Source organism: Somniosus microcephalus, chromosome 5 (assembly GCF_052327205.1).
Source record: "Somniosus microcephalus isolate GS21.2 chromosome 5, FLI_Smic_1.0, whole genome shotgun sequence".
Taxonomy (NCBI): domain Eukaryota; kingdom Metazoa; phylum Chordata; class Chondrichthyes; order Squaliformes; family Somniosidae; genus Somniosus; species Somniosus microcephalus.
Window position 1 is genome coordinate 294945106 of NC_140991.1, and position 24619 is coordinate 294969724.

Genomic DNA, 24619 nt, shown 5'->3' on the forward strand with positions numbered 1-24619 from the left:
GGGCAGGTGTCGGGCAGTCATTTTTCTTTTGGCCGATTGCCAGCACCTGCCCCCTTTCGCTTTTGTATGTGGGGTGCCGGCCGCGATTGCTCAGCCCAGCACCTCCTCTTGCGTGCCGGGCTGTTTTCATGGCACCCCCGCTCCCCGGTGGTCCAGCAGGGCCCCGGTACGTGCAGTGCTAGGCCCCTCCCCTTTAATCAGGGGAGGAGGCCTGCAATGACATGGCGCTACGTGCGTAAAGTAAAGAGTAAAGTTAGCGTCCCGGCGACGTTAGAGCCCCAAAAGGGGTGCCACCCATTTTTCCCCCCCCAAAGGTTTACTGAGCAAGGCAATTCTGCTTTTATTACCTCAGAATCCGAGAATTTTTTCCAGTATTTCAGGAATCAAATTCCACTATTTCGTCCATTTTTCTGTGAAAACTGCAAACCAGTGACCTCAATCTTTTACACTGATAACGGAATCACTGTTTTTTGAATGAAGTCTTCTTTTATTCAATATGAAGTATTATTACAATTGATCGTGAGGAAAAAAAGAATAATATTTGGTTACAAACCAGGGCTGGTTCACATACAAAGATCAAGAGTTTTATTTAGAACAATCATACCACTGTAAAAAGCTTGGCTCGTTCACGCAAAAAAAACTCACATGGCTCGGAAATGTGTACGTTCGAGTAGTCCATTAAGCGTGAAGACATAAAGAGCACATTACAATGAGGGTTCAATGTTGAAGTGACATTTAAAAGTCATGAAACTTGACGCCAGTACATCCTAAAGGGATTGCAGAGTCAGTGCTGCCAATTATTAAACACCATCAGCATTTCAACTATGACATACAAGCAGCACGCCCGGACCTTACTTCCAATGTGACATTTTACACTCGATAGTTATCTGCTGACAGCCTGGCCTCGGTGGAAAGTGAAGAGAACACTCTCCAGTTTCTGAACTCAAGCGTGCAGCATCATTCACATTCGGGAGATACTTTGAATAAAGATACTGGAAGTCATTCAATAGCGCATCAGGGTTTGGCTTCAGCATATTCCCTCTAGTATTATTGAAAGAAAGTAAACATGACCTATACATTAAAAAAAAGCATCTGCAGCATTTCAGCTCCTTGGGCACTAAATCAATCCATATCTCACTGTGGCGTTTCCACAGACTCCAGTGTTTTCACTATTTCGGATTCTGCTTTTCTAAAACTCATTAAAATCATAGCCGGGTAGAAATACTGTCAAAAGTCTCGACGTGATATCAGTTACACACATTTAGCAGACTCCTTTCAGTGCTGGGATACTAATACAATTCCATTTTCACAGTATTTATATTGTCACATCTATTTAACTTGTTTCAGAAATGTACAAAAAAGAATGCAGTTATTCACTGCAATGCACACTTAAATAGTCTTAGTTCTGTGCACTTAAGAAAAAGGAATATAACTCTGCTGGTGCATTATTAAACTGCAAATATTCATCTTAATCCACAACAATCATTTTTGCAACGCTTTGCCAAATCATGCCTTTACATACAAAATAATAATTTAAAACAGCTTTTAGCGATCACACTTTACATGAACTTGTTATACTGCTCAGCACTTAAAGCCCTAAATATTGATTTGAATATCTGGGGTCTCCAAAAAAAAATTTCAAATGGGAAAATGTAAATTGATAATATTTGTACAACTCCATTAACGCCCTCATAGTCAATAGGGCTCACAGAGTCAAAATAATCAGATAATCCACAGTGAAAACACAGTGAGATTAGAGTGGAACGTTGAAATATTATATTTCAAACCAACTGCTCTTCACTAACAATGTCTCGCGTTACAGTAGCTTTGAAAACATTGTTGCAACTTAATTTGCTTGTTTCAGTTTAAATTAGAAACAAAATGTGATACAGGAACTGTAATTTCTTTTGCAAATTGAGGGGAACATAATGTCTTGTGGAGGACAAAACTTTAAACTTTGCGGATAACTGTAAGAGAAGTAAATGGGATTTATAATAGTTAAAAAATAAGCAATCATAAATATAACTGCGTTGCACCTTTTAATAGTCAGACACTAAAAATAAAATTGTCCGGAGAAGTCTCCTGCACTAAATACAGTTAAAGTACAAACAAAAAATTATAATAAACAGGCCACAAGCTTCCATTTAAGGTTTTACACTATTATTCCATTTTTCTTGTGATTTAAATGTTTTACTATCTAAATTAATTGCATTTCCTCACCCACTCAGGATTTTAGTTTTTCTCTCCTTGAGGTGTCCCCCTGCACTGTACACCATTCCCGAGAGGTGATCTATTCCCTCGTATTTGGCCAAAAGGGTAGCCCAGGTTAACTCACTGTCTAATTTCTGATCACTCAGTGGGGAAGTCTCTGCCTCTATTTAGCAGATTCTACATGAAGACTGACTGCTCCATGGTGCGGTGTGTTAGCGCATCAACACACTGCGCCACGTTCTAATCGAGAAACTACTATACCCCTACAAAGAAAACTAATGCTAAATGGTGAATGTAAATAAGTCCGAGCAATAATGCAGATTCACACATTCTACTGGAGGAGTATCACTGATGTTGTGTCCTCCACAAAACCCAAATTATTTTAAGGCACCAGGGAGAACAGTATAATTTGAACAACTGCTGTGTTTGCAGGGATAAAATAACACGATTTTTCACCCATTGATTATAAATGGGCAGAGAGCCCAGCCTAAAGTCAAAAGTCAAAATGGCCGTGGTACAAACAGCTTGATTTTCCTGATATCCCAGTAGTAGAGTGCATTCTTGAGAGTGATGTGAGTGGAGCTTTGTAATCATGCCCACTCGCACTGTGTCTGAGTGGGGTGGGGTTGGGGGGAGGGGGGAGTAGGATTTCACACATTCGGACTCAAAACACACACACTGAACTCTGACTGCTGATGGCATGGCTAAAAGTTGATTTTTAAAAAGCTGATACAATAGTCTTTTCCATCATTTCATTTGCCTGTCTTAGTTTTTTTTCTAAGTTTTAAGATTGAAGTTTAAGATGTTGGCGCTAGCAGGCAGGACTAACCTTGGAAGCTCGCCTTTTTCAGGTAGCCTTTCTCTCAAAAAATGACACTGGAGGTTTGGTGACTAGGTGCCGTGTCAATGTTCGTGCAGCGTGCAGTGAAACTGGGGCGCAAGAGCGCAACGCCAAACAACTTTACTCCAAAAGGACACAAGTGCTCTACTCAGCTCCTTGCTAATGAACCTGAGAGCCCGAGCATCTGTAAAGTGTCCCGTATAGTGAGGCTGTAAAACCGTAAAAATGGGGGGAAAAAAGTAAAATGCCGCAAGAAGGTGGCATTACCACAGGACTATTGCTCTCGGCTGCAGTCAGAGGAATTATTCCAAGACACAAAACTAGCTTGTCGACTAACTAGAGCTTTTAAAATATTGTTAAAAAAAAGTTTCTCTGATTTCTGTCTGCTTAACGGTTTGCCAGATTCGCAGAGGACTCACTGTATTAAGACAAATCAATTTAGGAATCTCAATTCACTCATTTAATTCACAGTTTCTCCAGCCTGACATTTTACACGTAAAGGATAAGAAACCTAATACTGGTGTATTTCTAATCTGAGGAACATTTTGCTGTCTCTTGTGCTTAATATTTGATGTTTTACAATTATGATAAAGACACGTTATACACAAAAAGATTAGTTTAGTTCCACAAAAACTGGCCATAAAATTAATACAAATAACAAGAACGTTACTAAAATAACCATGATCACAGCACAACTCCATTCCCTGCTTAGAAAGATAAACAAATCAAAAAGATGCCCGTGTATTTTTTATGAATCATGATGGCGCAGGCTCGATGGGCCGAATGGCCTCCTTCTGTACTGTACTATTCTATGATTCTATGATTGTGTTGCCCAAACACAGCTTTCTAAACCTGAACCAGATTATATTATAGTGGAAGAGTAAATAAAGGCAGTTCAACGAGGCTGTGGGGCAAATCCAGTGTGCTGCTGTCCTGACTGAAGAGGAAAGGTGCATTGTTGTTGGTCCAGTCAGCAGAGGCTCATACATCAACCGAGGACAAAGCCCCAGAATCGCTGACTTTCTTCAATCGGTTTGCCGCAGTTACTGCATAGTAGTTTTTCTACACAGAGGTAAAAATAAAATAAGGTTACTGTTTATTCCTCATTAAATCAGACTTTGCCAGAACTGTGCAACGAGAAGAGCCATGCCTCATTTTTTGACACAAAGCTGCCACAGACAAGACATTGTTGCAAAGCAAACATTTCTGAAACAAACTTATTGCATCACCATATATTAAAACTCTATGGGGGGAAAATTTGGTTGATTTGCGCCTCCCATTAGCGCCCTAAAAGCAACTAGCGCCACTAACGCCTCCCGCGAAATTCAGCAGGAGGTTAGTGGCGGCAGTCACCGCTAGTGCTCCGCGGGGCAGCGCCTCTGGCGATGACGTCATCACCGTGCGAAGCGCCCCAGCTGCGGTCTTCGGTAGCGCCGCCTGACTTACCGCCGGACGCTATGTCCGACAGGGTCGGGGGGCCTACCTGCGGCTGGGGCGGCGCAAATTAAAGGTGAGGTGCCGGGCGGCCATTTTTGTTGCTGGCCGCCTGCCAGCACCTGCCCTCGTTGCCGTCCTCCGCCTCCTGTGCAGCCCCCCCACGGGGTGCCGGCATTTCTCTTGAGTGCCGGGCTCTTTTGTCGGCACTTCGATCCCTGGTGGCCCAGCTGGGCCCCGGGTCACGCTGGCGAAGTTAGTGCCCCAAAGGGGGAGCGACCCAATTTTGCCCCCCCATTAGTTTTAACAATATACAATACCCCTTTAAATAGCTCCATAATCATTGAAATTCTGTTATATTAAAGAAAATTGTAATTATGCGATAATTTACACTGGAGTGCAGTTTAAAGGATGAGAACACAGGCCGGCGATTTCAATCTTCTTTCCACTATTATAACCTGCTTGATGCTTGTTCTTGCTATTGAATTATACTTTTTTTTGGAGGCGGGGGGAAGGAAAAACTAAGAAATCTTCTCTCCTTTTCCTTGATATTTGTGAGCTTCAGGTTGTTCAACATGGCTGAAAGCAGCAGTGTAACATCTTAGTTTGGCTGATTCAGCCGAATTCTTCTTTAAAAAGGCTTTAAAATGTATTTTGTTAAAAGTAAAACAGGACTACCAGCAATTCCAATAAACCTGGCTGCTTCAAGTCCCAATGAGGCTCCTCAGACTCCACAATAACACTAGAATGTCCCTCAGTCAAAAATGTAGGACAAGCAGCACATTCATCAGAAGTTTGGAAAGGGGTCTTGGAATAGTTGAATATATAAGCCTGAAAATTATCTTTTGGTAATGTTAGCAAACAACTATTTATATGACATTCCCTTGACTACTATTTTAAAGCAGGCAATGGCCTCTGTTTTAAATGGGTTGATGCTTCTGCTCAAATAACGGACGGAGGTGGGTCCTCAAATGATTTAAGCATTTGTCTGCTAATTTTGACAACAGTAATTTCTAGGCTGTAACAATGTTAAAAGGTAACTTTGAAAGCATATACTTTACAAGCCATCTGGGAAGATTGGGAGGTCACCAGTGTTGGCTCCCGATTCCCAATGTTGAAAGCAAGTCTCCTTATTGCCCTACTCTGTAGTAGAGCCTAGGTGATCTGGGAATTTCATGCATACATTGGAAGATTTGTAGGGCATGAATGATAGCATAAAGGTAACAATAAGTAGGCTTGAGTTTGACTTCCCATCTCACCAAGCTGCCTTTATGGGCTCAGTTTTGCTAGTCCTAGACTAAACCACCAATGGAGTGCAAAATAAGGCTTCGGATGAGGAAGAAATTGGCCGAAACAGTCCTATCCAGCAGAACTATACCTCAAACTGCTGATGTGACATGGAGAGTGGCAATGGAGGCACAGCAATCTAGGCGGCCGCCATGCCCCTAGCTGCAGGAGAATTGTGATGGGAGTATATTGGGAGGGGAGAAATAATAATCGAGAAATGCTCTATTAAACACCAAATGCAAGTTTACAACAGATATACATGTAATTACATTTTATGCTCAGAAACAAACTCCATCCAACATTTATTAAGAAGCTTACCAAGTGTAGTTGTAACATAAGACAATGTCCTAGAAGATATAAAACCTAGCAGAGATACACGTTAGTATGCCAATTTCTCTACTATTGGTGCGAGGCTTGGAATAAAGTAAGAATGTAGCCTATTCATGTGAACAGTGCAAGAGCCAGATAGTAATGCAGATTGAAGTAGGACCCATAGATATTTAATATCCCAGGGGTACAGATTTCAGTACTGAAATGGTTTAGATAAAACATTGGAACATTGTGTTACCATCCATTTTATTTGGAAAATTAGAGAGAATGGAATGGTAGCAAAAGAAAAGCACAGGCAGTTGCTAAACATATAGGTTTGAGAGTAGAAATTACTGCTGACAATGTTATTGTACAAACACTGAGTGTGCTTCCACAAAATCCCTCTATCCACTATTTTATTGGAGTTATCGCCACTATAAAAATAGCAGAGGGAGGAATTCGCTAAGAGTGCGGTGAGCATTTGTATGATAAGGGGGACAATTTTCCTCACCTTTTCCTCTATGGAAAACTCAATTCCTGAGCCCAAAAGTCAGGAAAGAGGGCAGAGACCCATTTTGCTGAGTCTCTGCCCTATTTACCTTGCCCCAGGAATTCTGGGAATTGCCCGGGGTGCAGAGCTGGGAGTGCCCATTGCAGGATTCTAAGTGAGACAGTAGGGGGCATGTCTAGTCTTCCACCTCACATTCCTTCTCGTTGAGTGTCCCATCAGAGAGGTGCCCGAAGGAACCAGGGGGGAAAAATTGGATTGGTTTGCGCCTCTTGTTAGCACCCCCGGGGCAAATCCCTTAGCGCCCGGGCGCAGCGCCGCTAACATCTCCCGCGAAATTCAGCGGGAGGTTAGCGGCAGCAGCAGCCAGTTGCGCCCCGCGGTGCTGCGCCATCGGCGATGACATCATCACCGTGCGCAGCACCCCACTTGCGCCCCAGCTGCAAACTTCCCTTGCACCCTCTGACCCATCGCCAGACAATATGTCCGACAGGATCAGGGGGCGTTTTTGCAGCGGCGGCGCTACTTAAAGGGCAGGTGTTGGGCGGCCATTTTAATTTTGGCTGACTGCCAGCACCTGCCCCCTTTCCCTTTTTTATGCGGAGTGCCGGCCGCGATCACTCAGCCTGGCACTCGCAGCGCTAGGTCCCTCCCCTTTAATCAGGGAAGGAGGCCTGCAATGACGCAGCGTTACGTGCCGCTGCGAGTGGCGCTGTCGCACGTAGCGCCGCGAACTTCAGTAGTAGCGCCCCAAGAATGAGGTGGAGCACTTCCAGTAGCCACCCAATTTTTCCCCCCAGATGTTTTGGCTAGTGCCCGGACCCTGTGGTCCCGCAGTAGTCCCAGGAACAGCCTGAAGGCAAGATGGTTGATTCAATTCAAAACCCCCCTCGTCCCTGGGGATAACGTTCGGGCCTTAGGACCTTCTAACTACTGTTCTCCAGAGGCCTGCAGCTGTTGGAACTTTCTCCTGCTTTTAGTGGTGCTAGGTCTTGCTGGGGATGGGCCCGCACTGGGGTGCCCCTGGGCCATGCTAATGGTTCGGGCTAGGAAATAGCAGAGCTCCTGAGCATGGACAGGCACAGCGGACTTCCTATGTCCAGCGTCAGGGTGGAGGGGAGTGGGTAAATCGGCGCCGACATCTCCAACAATAATTTCTGAGCTTTAGTCTCTTTGGAGTGTGAGCCCATATTTTGAAAGAAGCTGCCAGGGCAGCTCCACGTGGTACTGAACACTCACTGTACCAGGAGAGCCTCAAGCTGAAAAACACCTCTAAAATTTTAACTTTGTCTTCTAGCAATTTAAAAATGTTTTTAAAATGGGCCATACTTCAGATCCGCACATTGGTTTGAAAAACGGGGGAAACACAAAAATGGAAAATGATTCATCAAATTCTGTTGTAAGCTATTGTTGTACCTTCCACAGCCGTCGCACCATGTATTTCTGAAGAAGGATCTGGGACTTGAGATGAACCTTACATTGTTTAGCTTTCTCTGCAAAGTTATTTAGCCAGGGCTGTTTGAGGCACTGGGCGGCACTGATTCTTGCACTGCAAGAGAAAGGAAAAGGAAGATTGCATTTCAGTTTATTGGGAGGTCTTAGAATGAAACTGTAGTAATTGCAGATTATTCATGGCATTTCAGTTGTAGTACAGTAATAATAAAAGTAACACACACACACAAACAAACAATCATACACTCATGCATCAGATCACAGTGACCTGCATGGTGATTTATAGCATTCTAATCAGGGCGTGGAGTTTAAGCACAAGAACACTGTGCATTGACCACATGCGTAACTGGTGTCCTCAGCTGTGCCCAGAAGAAGGCAACTAATGTGCGTCAGCAGCAAAAGCGATTGCTTTTTTATATCCACACTTCAAACCAAAATAGCCTCAACAAAGTCTACGGCTGGGAACATACTGAGATACATAAGGCATTGCAATTGTACGGGACAGGATGGATGGACCAGCGGGTCTTTACCTGTCCGTCATCGTTTGCATGTTCGTAATTTCCTTGGAGCTTTTCCAACTCTGCCACCATTACTACACCGCAAGTTAAAATAAATATTGATAAGTTGGGTTTCCATCGCACTTCTGGTGAAATTGTGGCAGTGGAGCAAGGAACAGCTCCCTGGGAATTCCTGGACTATGATCCGGATTATATAAAGTCAATAATGTCGGGATTTTTTTCTTATACAGGTAAAATCAGTATTCTAGGTCATTTACATATGTTCGGTGTTTTGTGAACTATAGAATCATAGAATGATACAGCAAAGGAGGAGGCCATTCGGCCCATCGTGCCTGTGCCGGCTCTTTGAAAGAGCTCTCCAATTAGTCCCACTCCCCTGCCCTTGCCCCATAACCCTGCAATTTTTTTCCTTTTCAAGTATATATCCAATTCCCTTTTGAAAGTTACCATTGCATCTGCCTCCACCACCCTTTCAGCCCAGTTTAAGTAAAATATTTTCCAGTATTCAAAAAATGATGGAAAATCTGGATATCCACCAATCTAGAAAACTTAACTGCTAAGGTCCTCCATAAAAGTGTTCTCAGGTTTATGGGGATTCCTGCATTTAATGGGAAACCTGACACAGGCCCTAATGCAGCAGAAAAATGGAAGGCCCTTATAATATATGGGGTTTCATGCTGCTATTTGTGCTGCCTGATTTTCAAAATTTCTACCGAGATTCTCCAAGAATCACTTCAGCACACAGCTCAGACCGTGCCCAGATTCAGTGCAAGTGCTGACGTGTCCATTTAAGCAGACTGAGAAAGTGAGAATGATAATAAAAAGCAAATGAAAGATGGAGAAAATGCAAGAGGCAGAGAGAAGGCAGAGACAAATAACAAAGAATGTGCTTCTGAGAGAGAAGGAGAGAGAGAGAGAGAGAGGGAGAGAAAGAAAGAAAGAAAGAGAAAAGCAACAGGGCAGAAAGGCACATAGCGCCCAAACTATGTGAATGTCAGCAAGGACTAGGTAGTAAGAATGAACCTTTTATAAGGATCCTCCAAACCAAACCTGTGCCCACCCTCCATCCTCTATCTGGGCAGTACAACTAACAAGGCTTGTCTACTGGATAATCATTATTGTACTTTGCTTCTCTTTTTTCAAAACAAGAAGTTTAAAAAAAAATATTCCAGAAAAAAAATACCACAACTGAGAGAAACAAAGAAAAACAGAACAGAGGGGAAATTGAAGTCAAAACAAAGAAAAGCAAAGCAAGTTAAACCATGTAAACACAATCGGACATTTTACATAGCTGGCTTATTGATTCACTTTTAGAATTCTCAGCCGTGTTTAAACCACTCTCAGCCATTGCTTCATATAATGTTGCAAACAAGCTGCTAAAATGCAAAAACTTCTTTGCAGATTTGTCGACAACAGATTTGTTCCAATACAATGAACTTATGCTATATTTGTAGGAAAGCTTTCAGTCTCAAATTTCACTAAGACTTAACCGGTCAGGTGAAACAGAACTGCAGTTACCAGTTTTCATTGGGTGTTGTCATCACGCTGGGGAATTTTTGGACAGCTTTGTTCAGACAGGAACAGCCAGCTTCTAAAGCTCAGTTGAAGCCCCTCTGAGTTGGCAGCCATGGTATATTTATGCTGCAGCAGGAGACTGAATGTTTCAAATGTAGCTCATCAATATTTACTTTAGCTTTCTCTTAAAATAAATCAACTTTCAGGTGTAGAGCTGGTCTCTGATGTGACATGGGAACAGGAGTAAGCCATTCAGCCCATCGAGCCTGTTCCACCATTCAATGAGGTCATGGCTGATCTGTATCCTAACTCCATTTACCTGCCTTGGCGCCATATCCCTTAGTAACCTTGACTAGCAAACATCTATTGATCTCAGATTTAAAATTATTAATTGAGCTAGCATCTACTGCCTTTTGTGGGAGAGAGTTCCACACTTCTACCACCCTTTGTGTGAAGAAGTGTTTCCTAACTTCTCTCCGGAATGGCCTGGCTCTGATTTTAAGGTCATGTCCCCATGTTTCTAGACTCCACCCATCAGTGGAAAAAGTTTCTCTCTATCTACCAGATCAATTCCTTTCAAAATCCTAAAAGCCTCAATCAAATCACCCCTTAACCTTCTATATTCTAGGGAATAGGATCCTAGTTCATGTAATCTTGTAATTTAACCCTTGGAGCCCTGGTAACATTCTGGTGAATCTGCGCTGCACTCCTTCCACTGCCAATATATTCTTTCTAAGGTGTGGTGCCCAGAACTGTACACAGTACTCTAGACGTGGTCTGACCAGGGCTTTGTATAGCTGTAACGAAACTTCCTCCCCTTTATATTCTAGCCCTCTAGATATAAAGGCTAACATTCCATTAGCCTTTTTGATTATTTTTTGTATCTGACCACATTTTAGTGATGTGTACATGGACCCCTAAATCTCTTTGGACCTCCACTGTTTCTAGCTTTTCACCATTTAAAAAATATTCGGATCTATTCTTTGTGCCTCACACTTTCCTACATTGAAATCCATCTGCCAGTTTTGCCCATTCACTTAATCTATCATTGCCTCTTGGTAATCTTATGCTCCCGTCTACACTACTTGCTATCTTTGTGTCATCGGCAAACTTGGCTATATGCCTCTCTATCGTGTTGTCTAAGTCATTATGGCCTAGAAATTGGGTATAGCCCCGCCAGCTCGGTTGCGCCAAAAATTTTGCGCTGGCCGCGGAGCCAGTTGCGCCCGTCCCATATTCACTTTTAGCGCCCCAAGGCGGAACCGGGCGCTGTTCCAGGGTGTGCCCGCCCCCGCTTGGGGCGCTGAAAGTGAATTTCAGCGCTCCAGGAGCCGCTGCGCCACCCGATGCGGTGCGGCAGGCTGCTGTACTGCAGGCCTCCTCCTTCTCTTAAGGAGGAGGTGCCTGCAAGGGGGAGATCGCCGCTGGATTGTGCCGGCAAATGAGCCCGGCACCACGGAGAAGTGCCGGGCTCGCGGAAAGCAGCCGGCAATGCCGCGGGGGGGGTGGTGGAGGAGGCCGGGGAGGGAGGTGCGGCCAGGCGGCCGCCGAAAAAGCAGCCGGCCGCACCTCCACCTTTATGCGCCCCACTAAGGCTGCAGGAAGGCCCTGGTCTCCCGATGTTAGTAGCGGCCGCCACGGAGGAGGCGGCCGCAACTAAATATGGGGGTCGGGCCGGCATCGGGGCGGAACTGGGGCACTGCGCACACCGATGACGTAATCGGTGCCGGCGCAGCGCTACCGGCTACCGCCGCCATTTGCGCAGGGCTCAATTTCAGCGCAAACTCCTCCAATGGCGCAGAGGCCCTCTTTGGGCCTTAACTGGGCGCAAAGCCCACCGAATTTCTAGGCCATAGTGAATAGTTAAGGCTCGAGCACAGATCCTTGTGGGATAGCACTAGTCACTTCCTTCCAATTCGAGTACATACCAATTATCTCTACGCTCTGTCTTCCACCACCTAACCAAACTCCTAACCAGGTCAATACAAACCTTCAATTCCATGAGCTTTAATTTTAGCTAACAGTCTCTTATGTGGAACATTATGGAATGCCTTCTGGAAGTCCATATAAACTACATCCATAGACATTCCCCTGTCTACTACTTTAGTTACTTTCTTAAAAAATTCAATTAGGTTCGTTAGACATGACCTACCCTTTACAAATCCATGTTGGCTCTCTCTAGTCAGCTCAAATTTCTCTAAGTGCTCAGTCACCCTGCCCTTAATTATATGTTCCAATAACTTCCCCACAACAGATGTTAGACTAGCGGGTCTATAATTTCCACGGCTGCATTCCCGCCAGCCTGTCAATCTGGCTGGCTGTCGAGCGGGAAACCTGTTGAAAAAGTTTAAAAGATGTCCCGTGGTTAATTTCTGCAAGACATCCGGGAAACCCATACTTCCGGGTTTCCTACCCGAAAACCCTGCTCTCTTCCCGGCCCCGAGTAAATAGCGGGGCTTCTGTGTCAGGATTCCGGCAGCTGATGCACCTCATAAATCTCGGTCTAACTTAGCGAGAGTGCATTAGCAGTTCAAACCCAGGAAACTCGCTGCGGCTACTCCACTGCCTGTCACTCTGACATATGCAAGTAGTGGGGTCTTGGCGGATGGGTCGCAGGAAGGATCAGAAATCACAAGGAAACTTGGGAGAAGTGTTTTAAAAGGGACACCGGCGGTGGAAATGACTTTCGCCTGAATTTGCTCATAAAAAAGAAATTCCTGGGCCATTTGTACATCACTAATGCACTGAAAAAGGCGAGGAAATTCACCTCCATAACCCCAATCCCCACATTGTGCTGAGTGCAAGTCTGGGGAAAGAGATGAAATGACAAACATGATAACGTGCAGCATATGAGTTCTCACAGTCCATTGGCCAGATGTACAATAAATGATATTAAAATCTCTTTAATTTACTTTGAAGTTGCATAAATGAGACGAATAACATGCACCATTCAGTCAAGTCACAGTAAAATATATTCTCTATGTGCTAAGCAAGAGATTTCAGCAGCAGTTCTAGCAGTGCAATATTTGTCATCATGTATTAAAGCAGATTACATTGACTGTACTCGGTAAAAACACTAACACCTACATGATAAAGAGACACTGAAAGCACCCTGCATCAAATTCAAGGTTTTCAGCATTATGGAAAGAAATTAAGGCCTTTTATTTGTATCATTATCTCAGGTTTTCCTTTCTATCTCTCCTTATATTCACTGCTCGCACCTAAATTATGGTGTTTAGCCAAAAGCTGCATTCTTTTCAACACCTGTACATTTCTGTGTTGAAAATCAAGGCAGCAGAGAGCATCTCTATGCCCTCCCCTCACCCCCTACCCCCCCCCCCCCCCCATCAATTGTGCAGGATGAAAAGCCCTTTGTAATTTTCATCATGATGATATTACCTGGAAACTGTCAGCTGTGGCTCAGTTGGTAGCACCCTCACCTCTGAGTCAGAAGGTTGTGGGTTCAAGTCCCACTCCAGGGACTTGAGTACATAAAGCTAGGCTGACACTCCAGTGCAGTGCTGAGGGAGTGCTGCACTGTCGGAGGTGCCGTCTTTTGGATGAGACGTTAAACTGAGGCCCTGTCTGCTCTCTCAGGTGGACGTAAAAGATCCCATGGCACTATTTCGAAGAAGAGCAGGGGAGTTATCCCCGGTGTCCTGGGCCAATATTTATCCCTCAATCAACATAACAAAAACAGATTATCTGGTCATTATCACATTGCTGTTTGTGGGAGCTTGCTGTGCGCAGATTGGCTGCTGCGTTTCCCACATTACAACAGCGACTACACTTCAAAAAGTACTTCATTGGCTGTAAAGCAGTTTGAGACGTCCGGTGGTCGTGAAGGGTGCTATATAAATGCAAGTCTTTTTTAACAATGGGGGTGAAGCTAATGGAAAGGATAATTGGGCGGGGTGTATAACGGGCGGCCGATTCACTACTGCCCGTTTTGTGTCACCACTGATGTGGAATTTCAACCTCAGTAATGATACCTTTGAATGTAATTTACGTCATCATGTCGTGCATTTGCAAACAACAAAAATGTGTTCAAGTGCTTCCCAATGAAGACAATGTGGCCTGAAGTTTAGGCTGCCGGCCTAAACTAGGCACAGGGAACCATCCCAGCGCTGGAACAGGTAGGCCCGATGCAGACCCAAAATTCAGCTTCGGGCTTATTTACAGGAGACTGGCGAGCTTCGGACACCTGCTGGGCATTCCCAGGCAGCTCACCGACGAATCGGATTTGATTTCCGGGCCACTGCGTTGTCGGCAGAGGCTCTCAGCTAGGTCTTGTGGGTGTGGTCGGTGGGGGGGGGGGAGGGGGGTTGGGGGGTGGTGATGGGGGAAGGCAATTGGAAGGGAACTGAATGGGGGCTGGCATTGATCTTCGGCATTACTGTGGAGCCCTGCTCCTCCCGTTTCACATTCAGCAAGTCATTTTTATAAAAATTTACCTCATTGGTGGCAGCCTGCAGCGGTCCCTTTAAGGGCCGCCAGTTAGGCCACACGTAGACCTGGTTTTCCTGAACGCAGCTGGCCCAGCACTGGCAGCATTCAGGGCAGATCAATTTCGGGAAGTGGACCTGAAACAGGCCCTTATTTTCATTTGTGTCAGCCAGTGGCTCAGTTGCCTCGCCTCTGAGTCAGAAGGGTTGTGGGTTCAAGTCCCACTCCAGAGACTTGAGCACAAAAATCCGGGCTGACACTCCCAGTGCAGTGCTGAGGGAGTGCTGCACTGTCGGAGGTGCCGTCTTTCAGATGAGACATTAAACCGAGGCCCCGTCTGCTCTCTCAGGCGGACGTAAAAGATCCCACGGCACTATTTCAAAGAAGAGCAGGGTAGTTATCCCCGGTGTTCTGGCCAATATTTATCCCTCAATCAACATCACTAAAACAGATTATCTGGCCATTATCACATTGCTGTTTGTGGGAGCTTGCTGTGAGCATATTGGCTGCTGCGTTTCCCACATTACAACAGTGACTCCACTTCAAAAAGTACTTCGTTGGCTATAAAGCATTTTGAGATGTCCGATGGTCATGAAAGACGCTATAGAAATGCAAGTCTTTCTTTCCTTTTAATACCTGTTTCCGGTTTGGGCCCTGGACGCCTCTTGTTCTGCCTACGCCTGTGGAATGCGCATGAGCAGACCGCCCACCATATTGAACCCTTAGGCGTCTGTTTTACGTCTGTAAACCAATCAACCTGTCAACCAATTGCTAGGTTTGTCTCTTTAAGCTGTCAGTAAATTGAATGCTTTGGAGGTCTGGATTTTCACTGCGTGATTAACGTTAGTTATAGTGTCCCCTTTAATGATGCCAGATCAATCCACTGATGCCACAAATTCTGCAGCTGGGGTGATGGTTGGAGCCAAAAGGAGTGACAAGACCACAGCCAGATTGTTCTCTTGCAGGGTATGGGTGAGATACCCCACCTAGTGGCTTGGCAGGCGATTAACAAACTATTGCATATCTATTGCTGCAAGTGAATAAATTGCAACGCCATTCACTGCTGGGATACAGGAGTGCGAGAGAAGTGCTATTTAAGTTTGAAAATGGAATATATTTTTGTTCGTAGAGAAGCAATAGAATAAATGCTGTTGCTTGCAAAGAATATAAGCTCGAATTCACAATGCTTCAGACTAAGATATAAAACAGTCAGTCTCATGATAATTCAAAATCAATAGAATTCTGAAATTAACATACATAATCTGCAGACGATAAAACAGAAACTGTAGGCTGTTGTGGGATATAGAACGAGCAACTGGCAACTTAAATGTGTGCCCCATTCATAAAGTTTTCAATGTCATGCAAACAGCAATAGTGGAAAAAGCTGCAGCAAGCCACGATATGAATGGGGCTCTATGTCTCCTTCAGCTCATTAAGGTCTTGTTCACAACTAGGCGAAACCCCATATCTCTGTGTGACTTACAGGATGTTCAGTTTGTGGGTCACATTAAAGAAACCTTACATTAATGAGAAAAAAAAATCAGAATTTAAAAAGGAAAATTCTGCACCTGTGTTTAAAATGAAAACTTTTCTTCAAAACTAGATTTTTTTTTTTTAAATAGGCGTGTTGCAGCCATTTTGTATAAGACAGCATTCTAAAAGTCAGTCAGGATGATTGTCATTTTGTAAACATGTGGATGACCTGTAATGTGAAGCAGAGTAAAACCTGTTCTGCCAAAAGATAGAAACAGCAGCGATAATGTACAATTTATAACTTGTCGAACTGCATGCGGGTATCAAGCAGCTAATGGTCCTTGACGGTAATATTAGACTTCTTTTGCTATTTTATTTATGAGCTTCATGAATGACATCCTCAGCTATCACTCATGCCAGATCACCATGCATGCAGTGCAGGATGGAGCAGGCCAATGTGTCAAAAGTAACATGGCGTTGTTTCACTAGCAAAACAAAGTTGAACATATTTTCTTATCTACTGAGGCCCCGGTCCACGAAATACAGAAATCAAATAAGAGTATTTCTGTATTTGCATAAATGCTCACTGATCATGTACACAGTGTAACCTTCAATGAATGTGGACGTGGGCAGCATGACAAAGCCAATGAAAAGATGTACTGCTTTCATGACAATTATAAACAAGACAGGGACCTTGTAACTGAGCTTGTAGTGGAGGTTGCAGTCTGACAACCAGGGGTGTTTAAGGGCCTCATTTGCACTTATCCTCCAGCTAAAGGAAAATAAAAATAAAATGACAGCAGTTTATACATAGTAGACGTTGACTGGTGTAACCGAGCTAAACTATTCGTACAAATTCGACATCACTGGAATAGTTACAGGCGCAAAATGTTTACCTGCCCTATTTCATTTTATTTGGTTCTTGCAAGAACATTAGATAATTCTTTTTATTTTCAGTTTTAATGAAATGATTTAAGAGCAAATTAATGCTGAAACCAAATCTACATTGGAACAGAAATATATTTTCAAACATGCAAGCTTTCAACATACTAATATTTGATGCTAATGTTAGTCACATACTACTAATACTGCTACTAAATTCCCATCGGGCAGCTCAGCAGCAGCGACGGGGCCGAGTGAATCCACTCCACTGTTGTCGGTTCTGAACTAGCCTGGCTGCTTCAGTCATCTGTATCCCTTTCTGTGACAAGTCACTCTTGACATTGTCTATCCAGTGCTTCCCTGGTCTTCCTCAGCTTCTTCTTCATGTCCCTCTGTATACCGGGCCATGAAAGGTGTTCAAGCTGTTTCTATTCTTCAACCGTGACCAAACCATCACAGTCGACTTTCTTGGTTCTCCTGTATAAACCTTGTTTCCTGTCCGAGCCATGTTCTTATTATATCATTCTTGATTTTTTTGCATCCTGGATACTCCCAGTATTCCTCTCATCTCTGCTATTAGTATTGTTTGCTCATCAACTTTTCTCATGTTCCAACACTCAGCTCCGTATAATAACATGGGGGTAACCTTCGCTTCATAGACTCTTGCTGTCATTTTTACTGAAATATCTTCCATCTCCTGCTTAATTTTCCAAAAGCTGCAGAAACAAGTCTAATCCTTTTCATGTCTTCTTCACAACTCACATTCTCTGACACTAACTCACCAAGGTATACAAACTTTTCCACCTGTTCAACTGCATCCCTTACAACTGTAATATGTACATATTCCTGATGCTTCCCAAATGACATCACCTTTGCCTTTACGTTAATCTGTAATCCACATTTTCTACTCTCCACGCACACCTTATCAGTTCGTCTCTGCAAATCTGTTTTGACGTTGCTATAAGGTCAAGGTCATCAGCAAATCTGAGATTGTTTGAAATCTTACCACATAAGGAAACTCCTCCAATTTCATCTTTCAGTGCAAGATTCATTACTGCGTCCAGTACTAGATGAAATAAATCAGGCGACAATGTACATCCTTGTCTCACCCCAACTGTTAGTCGAAACCATTCTGTCCATTTCCTATCCACTCTAACAGTGCTCAGGGACTTGTTATAGATGTTTTCTATCAGTCTGACAAGTTTCTCAGGAATATCATACATCCTCAAGTCCTGCCATATCCCTTCTCGCCAGACACTGTCAAAGGCCGGCTTAAAATCTATGAAGTTGTTGTAACAATGGATGTTATGTTCTATAAATTTCTCCAAAATCTGTCTTATCACAAACAGTGGATCTATTGTACTTCGTCCCAGTCTAAAAGCTTGTTCTTCATGCAGTGCCACTTCTATGTATCTTTTCATTCACCTCCGCAGTGTCTTAGTAAATACGTGGGCCAGGCCAACCAATTAGAAAGGGGGATTCCTCAGAAGCTTATGAGAAATCCCCAAATAAATAAATAATTAACACAATTCTAATACAAATAAATATTCCCATGTTCAAAATTAATTGAAAGTCCCTCTGATTAAGCATTTAAAATAAAAAAATATTTTCTGAAAAATATTAAAAACATTTTAATTCAGCCCAAAATTTACATGAACTAATTTTAAATGTTTTTGTGTTTTAGTCATTTTTAAAATGTCAATTTAGCATTTATTTTAACTCTTATGCTGGTAAAAGCAGGCCCTACACCTGCTTTCACCAGGAGTAAGGGTTCTGTGGGCATTCGTTGGGCAGTGGTTGGGCAAATAGCCCAACTCTGCACCAGCAAAGTGTTTTTGGGTCGCATTCGGGCGATCTGCCAAGGAGAAACTTGACAGATCGCAAGTTCCGGGTTTTCGCGCATGCGCAGCGCATGTGGAACTTTGCGGGGCCATTCTGAGGGCGTACTCTGTGCTTACGGCGTCATTGGCCTCGCAAAATCCAGGCCATTATTAATCGCCTTTCCCCAGTCTTCAGGTACTTGCCCTTCCTCATGAGTTTTGTTAAACAGCCTTTGCATCACTTTCATATGTTCCTTACCCGCCTGCAACTACTCTACAGTTATATTATCGATACCAGGAGCCTTGTTCGTTTTCGACCTAGCAATGGAATCGTCTTCCAAGAAATCCAGCATCAACTCCCCTCCATTTGTACAGGGAAGTTTCTCCAGAGCTGATTCATGCACCGTGCTCTGTGCATTGTATAGATCTTCAAAATATTCCTTCCACCACTTGCTCCTCGCCTGTTCGTCCTCAATTATCTGACCATTTTGCTCTTTCACTGTAGCCATTTTAAAAGTTTGTAAGATTCACGTAGTTCTCTTATCTTCCGATACAGCCCATGTGTTTCGTTTCTTTTGGCCTAACCTTTTGTTTCTTTGCGCTGGTCGTTTATCCAGTCATTCTTAACTCTCTTGGCTTTTAGTTTTATTCCTCTCGTTAACCTGTTGTATTCGGTCCTCATATTAGGATCTGCTTTTATGCTCACCTTAAGCTCTCTTAGTTTTTCATTCAACTCCAGGGCTTCTTCCATTAACCATTTAGCTAGTATCCAAGTTAATAATATACTGTATTTAAATTACATGTAAATATGTTGCAGAGTATTATTTCAAAAGGCCACCAACAGTCAAAATTATAAACAATAATAGGTAACTGGCATGTGAATTATGAAAATGTTATTTAAAGTTGTAAAGTGAGTAACACATACCCCTTTTCTTTGATGAGAAGTTTTGATATGAATTCTTTGGCGTCTTCAGAGACATTTTCAAATTCTGCATCGTCCAAGTCCCACTTACAAGCCAGAATGTTATTGAGGGTCTCATTGTCATCTTCCCCAAGGAATGGAGAAAGTCCGCTAAGCCTTCAGTTAATGAAAACAGAGAAAGATGGAGTAAAGTTTGACCAGTAGCTGGTGGGGAAAAAAGCCAGTCAGCACAAACAGGATAAAACACTTCAAATCAGAGTCTTTTTTTTTTCTCTACCGAATACACACTTAGCTGTAAACATTTGTGCCAAGAAAAGGTGACAAAGGTAAATCGAGAGAGAAAAAAAGAACTGGACTAATCATCCAGCTATTCACACGAAATTTGCAAATGTGTGCAACAACAAGAGTAAGTAACAGAGGCAGTAATGGACGAAACTGCAATGTCATAACCACTGTCAGTGTCTCTCACGGGCCATTAACAGCTGCCACATTTATGTGTCAGTTCATGAGAGGTCTTACCCACAAAATAACACATGTAGACTAGACATAGGGAGAGATGTCTTATGTTCACTGTTTATAGCAACATCATAAATGCAAGTGTAAAGAATCAATTGCTCCACAAATAGCAAACAGGGAATCTCTTCCTCCTTATGTTGCATTCTCATCGTTGTGAAGAGAGAGTTTTAGTATATTTTATGTTGTATAAATTGATAAACAGGTGCCTGGAAATGGAAACCAAAGATGTTTTGTCTAGATGTATTCTGATGCACCGGGACAGTTCGGGTTCACTGAATCTGGCAATCAGATTGTGGTAATGGTTACAAGGCATAACTGCTAATAAATGAATTTAATTCCTTAATGCTTACAAATCCTGGACACCAAAAAGGAAATGGGCTGGAATTTACTGCCAAAATAATGGCGAGTTTAATGGTGTCACCATTATTAGTGTGTAAATCGTCCAGCAACTTGTGACAAGGAAGAGAAACCCCGTGAACTATGAATCGCCACAATTTGCTAGATGATTTGCGCCGCTCCGCAGTTAGCCACGCAAAAACAGCAGCTCGCCCTCAACCTTCCCGTGAGTTTCATGAGGTTGCTGCATTTGCAGGTTAATTACCCATTAAACTCGTCACAGAAAGTCAGAGCTAGTACTTAACAGTGCAAGTACCTTTGAAATGAGAAGGTTAATGTTCCTGTAATGCCAATCAACCTCTCCAGTTCATAAAGGGAATTGTTAAATTATGGAGTCTCATTCCTGCAGGTAGTAAATTTTTTGATTTAATTTTTTTTTTCTAACTTTTCTGTCTCTTATTTCTCTTTCTTAATCCTATTTTTCTTTCCCTCTCTTTATTTCTCTATCTGTATCTAATCAGCCTCTAATTCACCTTCCTTCTACATCGTTCCTCTGTTTCTGTCTCAATCCTTAAATCTCATTGGTTAGGCAATAGACTTTTGGTCCCGTTGTTCACCAAGGTCCCAGATGCCCCGTTGCCCTTGCCGTGCCGTAATCAGCTCGCACTTCCAGCAACTTACAGGGCAAAACATTTTCAAGCTGAAGGGTGAGGGAACAAGTCTGGGGCACCCCAGCAAATTCTGGGCCATTATTTCATACTTCATTCACATAACTTCATTCCCCTGACCAAATTTCTCCAAGGATTTCTGAAATGTGGCATTTATCTTTCATAACGTTCATGAATGAGCTGATCAGTGTGAACATGAGCAGAGGCTTCAGCTTTTGAATGGCATTCGGTAATTAGACAGAAAGCAAATGAGGCCCTCATTTCCCTGCCACATGCAACCTATATTTGGTTGCAGTTGTACTGTGTAATCTTATTAACTCGTGTGTTAACTTGTTTGTATGAAATTCTTTAGTCTTGCCACTATAACAAAGGCGTTAACCTGTTTATTGCAAGTTTTAACTGGACTAATGCTGTTGTTAAAATACAAATTTCAGACAAACGTGTTAACATGCTTGTTACCAACACTGCACCGCACAATTTCAGTCCCACGCTATTGATGTGATTGTTCTAGAGCTCTTAGGGGAACATGTTTTGCCTGTAATATTTGGGATTGTTTGCAAACACTCCAGAGTGGTGAGGGACACTGGACAGTGCAGCATGATGATGGAATAGTCGTCGTAAAAATTTCTGTTAGTGAGAAATGAATTTTGGTTTTCACCTCGCTCGGTAGTGATCTCAGCAGTGATGCTGCTGGGGTACATTATATAGATCTCAGGTACCTCCCCGAGCAAAATCAGAAGGAAAATTATGTTTAAATTTCCTACATTGGAAAGACCTGTAAATTGCGGGGCTTGAAAGCAGACATTGGCAATGCTGAGTGACTTTGGGCCTCTTTAATCCAGCTCGTAGCTGCTGGGTAGAGTACCTCTTGGTCAGGATGGTGCGAGGACAAAGAAGAGAACACAAGGGGCAAGGGTACAAAATATTGGGGCAGAAATTGTGGTCTCTGTGACAGCGTACGTTCAGCGTACACCAGAATACTTCATCTGAAAGGCCGTGCACCTTCCGGGTTTCCGCATGCGCTAGTGGATGCATGAAACCTGGAACTTGCGCTCTGTCAAGGCACGCCTTGACAGACCATGCGAACTGACTGTAAAATCAGTATCACTGGCGCAGAGTTGGGCTATTTGTCCAACAACTGCCCAGCAATTGCCCGCGCAACTCTTATGGCTGGTAAGAGCAGGCATAGGGCCTGCTTTCATCAGTGTAAGGGTTTTTTTTAAGGCTTAAAATAAACATTTAAAAATCAAAAATGATGCACATACACTGTAAATTAGCCCAAATGGCCTTCTTCTGTGCTGTTATGGCTCTATGGGGGAAAAATTTGGTGGTTTTGCGCCTCCCGTTAGCGCAAAGCAACTAGCGCCCAGGCGCGGCGATTTTTGCAACGCTCGTGAAATTGGCCAGACATTTTGCGATGACGCTAAACACTACCACCACGATCACCTGCGGCCACAGATCGTGACGTAAGTCGAGCGTGCAATGCCCCGGTAGCTCCCCTGACTGGATATTGAGTGGCATCCCCTGCCTTACCGCCTGCCGTTAGCAACGACAGGTAGAGGGGAACATTTTGCGGTCGGGAAGGGACTGGGGGAGCGCTATTTAAAGGCGGCCGCTTCCTGCCTTTTTTTGTCGGCGACATTTTTGCACCACGCATTCTGAGAGAGAGAGAGAGAGAGACTTCTGGAGAGATTCAACACTGTGTGAAGGAGTTTTGGGTACTGAGCAGCACTTTGCAGGTTCATTTTGATTTGGCCTTCCTTGCATCGATTTAGAAGAGACTATGGGGGCTGCACTCTGAGCTCTTTCCCTGGGCCGCTCCATTGTTCTTTCCAGCAGATTTGATGTACAGGTCTCTCCAGGCCGAGATTCAAGGCTGCAATGAGCATGATGTGGATGGAGAGCAAGATCGACCCTCCCCTTTAAGAACTGGCCGGCGCCAGTGTGTCTGTGTTCCATTGCTGACTGACATCACATGAGCTTCGCCAGCGCTCTGAGGTAGCGCCTCGCTCCTCAGCGTTAGCACCTTAAGACAGGTGTGTAGTGCCTGATTTAGCGCTCCAATCACCTCCAGGGGCGATAGAAGCCAAGTTTGCAGTCAGAGGTGATAATTAGCGCCAGGCGCTAAACTTTGCGGCCGGCCGATAATTGCGCCCCATACGGGGCGATACCGAATTTCTCCCCCTATGACTCTATGATTAAGATATTTAAAACCATTTATCAAAAAAATTAAATTCTTATTTTATTTGGTGTAATGAAGGGACTTATGAATAAAATTGAAAATCAGTACATTTATAATTACTAGGATTCTGTACATTGTATAATTATTTGGGGATTCCATTGCATATCATTAGGAGATTGCCTTCGTAAATGATTGCAATGGAATCCTCCTTTGTCATTGGAGGACCGGGCCCACGTGATCCCAGGGACGCGTCTGAACCGCCTGCATACCCTGGGATCCATGGGCCCCCCACCTCGAGGCCTGAGTCCGCAACTCTTCACAGCCTGGGCGCCTGGAGGTAGGTGCGGAAATGATTCGTGGGTCGGAGGAATACTCCGGAGGTACGCCTCCCACCGCAATTTCTAGCTGATTAAATTCTAAAAGAAAAAGTAAAAAATATAAAAAAGGCTCCTATTTATTATTCTGTATTACTTCAACATTAGTATTTTGGAATAACTGAATGATATGTTTATGTCCAAATGTGTTACAGGAACAATTTTTAAAACTAAAACTATTTGTTCCAGTAAAAGTACTGGGGCTGGAGTTCCTCGGACATTCTGCTGGACTCAAGCTGTAACGCCGACAGGAGTTAGGTTGAATGACTCGGGTAAAAGAGCAGGATTGGCTTTTACCACTTCGCCTTGTAAGAGGTGGAGCCTCTGCCTGCCCCTGGCAATGCCAGTGTTGTGAAGTGGGTGGGGCTGGGGGGCGGTCGGGACTCCTTACGCTGGGGAGTTGCTGCTTCCCCGACCCATAAGCGTCCTGATGTAAGACTGGAGGCTGGTATGCAGAGTGAGATGGAGCGCACTGCCCTCCACAATGGTGCGAGTGCGCCCCACTGAGTGGGTGAGGGGGTCAAGGCCAGGGAAGCTAAGTTGGCGAACATTCTTTTCAACCATTTCAGCATCTTGACCCCATTCACAAGTGCTTACAGCAGTGCGGGCAGGTAAGCAGCCCCATGCAAGTGAGAAGCCCTCTCACTGACCCTGATAACTCTGACAGGGTGAAGTAACTGTGGGAAGCCACCCACAGGTGCACTCCTGCTGTAACAGTGGGATTGTGTCCTCTGCCCTATTATGTTTTATCCGACCATGGTAATAACATTGCAAACACAACATGCTCAAAGCAAACACATGAATTGTGTTAGCTCTTCAAGTTACAAAACTTTAAACGTGAACTACTGCTTTCCAATTACACCCAACACTTTTAACTGTCAACCGTATTCCTCAGGCACGCCGATCATCCAGACAGGTTCTGCAT

The 24619-nt window shown here is 43.8% G+C and overlaps 1 protein-coding gene across 6 annotated transcripts in view; it reads right to left on the reverse strand.

The window, feature by feature from the left end:
- Positions 1 to 464: 464 nt before the first annotated feature.
- The window catches only part of mylk4b (myosin light chain kinase family, member 4b), a 279264-nt gene continuing 255109 nt past the window's right edge, over positions 465 to 24619 (reverse strand). For 3 of the 6 annotated variants that reach the window (XM_085989149.1, XM_085989148.1, XM_085989144.1), the window contains 3 exons: positions 19622 to 19774; positions 8007 to 8139; positions 465 to 4114 (listed from right to left, as the gene is read on the reverse strand). In XM_085989149.1, coding sequence (XP_085845275.1) covers positions 4034 to 4114; positions 8007 to 8139; positions 19622 to 19774 — 367 coding nt within the window. In that variant the 3' untranslated portion in view covers positions 465 to 4033. Of the gene's footprint in view, positions 4115 to 8006; positions 8140 to 8572; positions 8635 to 16687; positions 16767 to 19621; positions 19775 to 24619 lie in introns of those variants that run through there. The other 3 variants (XM_085989146.1, XM_085989147.1, XM_085989145.1) reach the window with 3 other exon arrangements.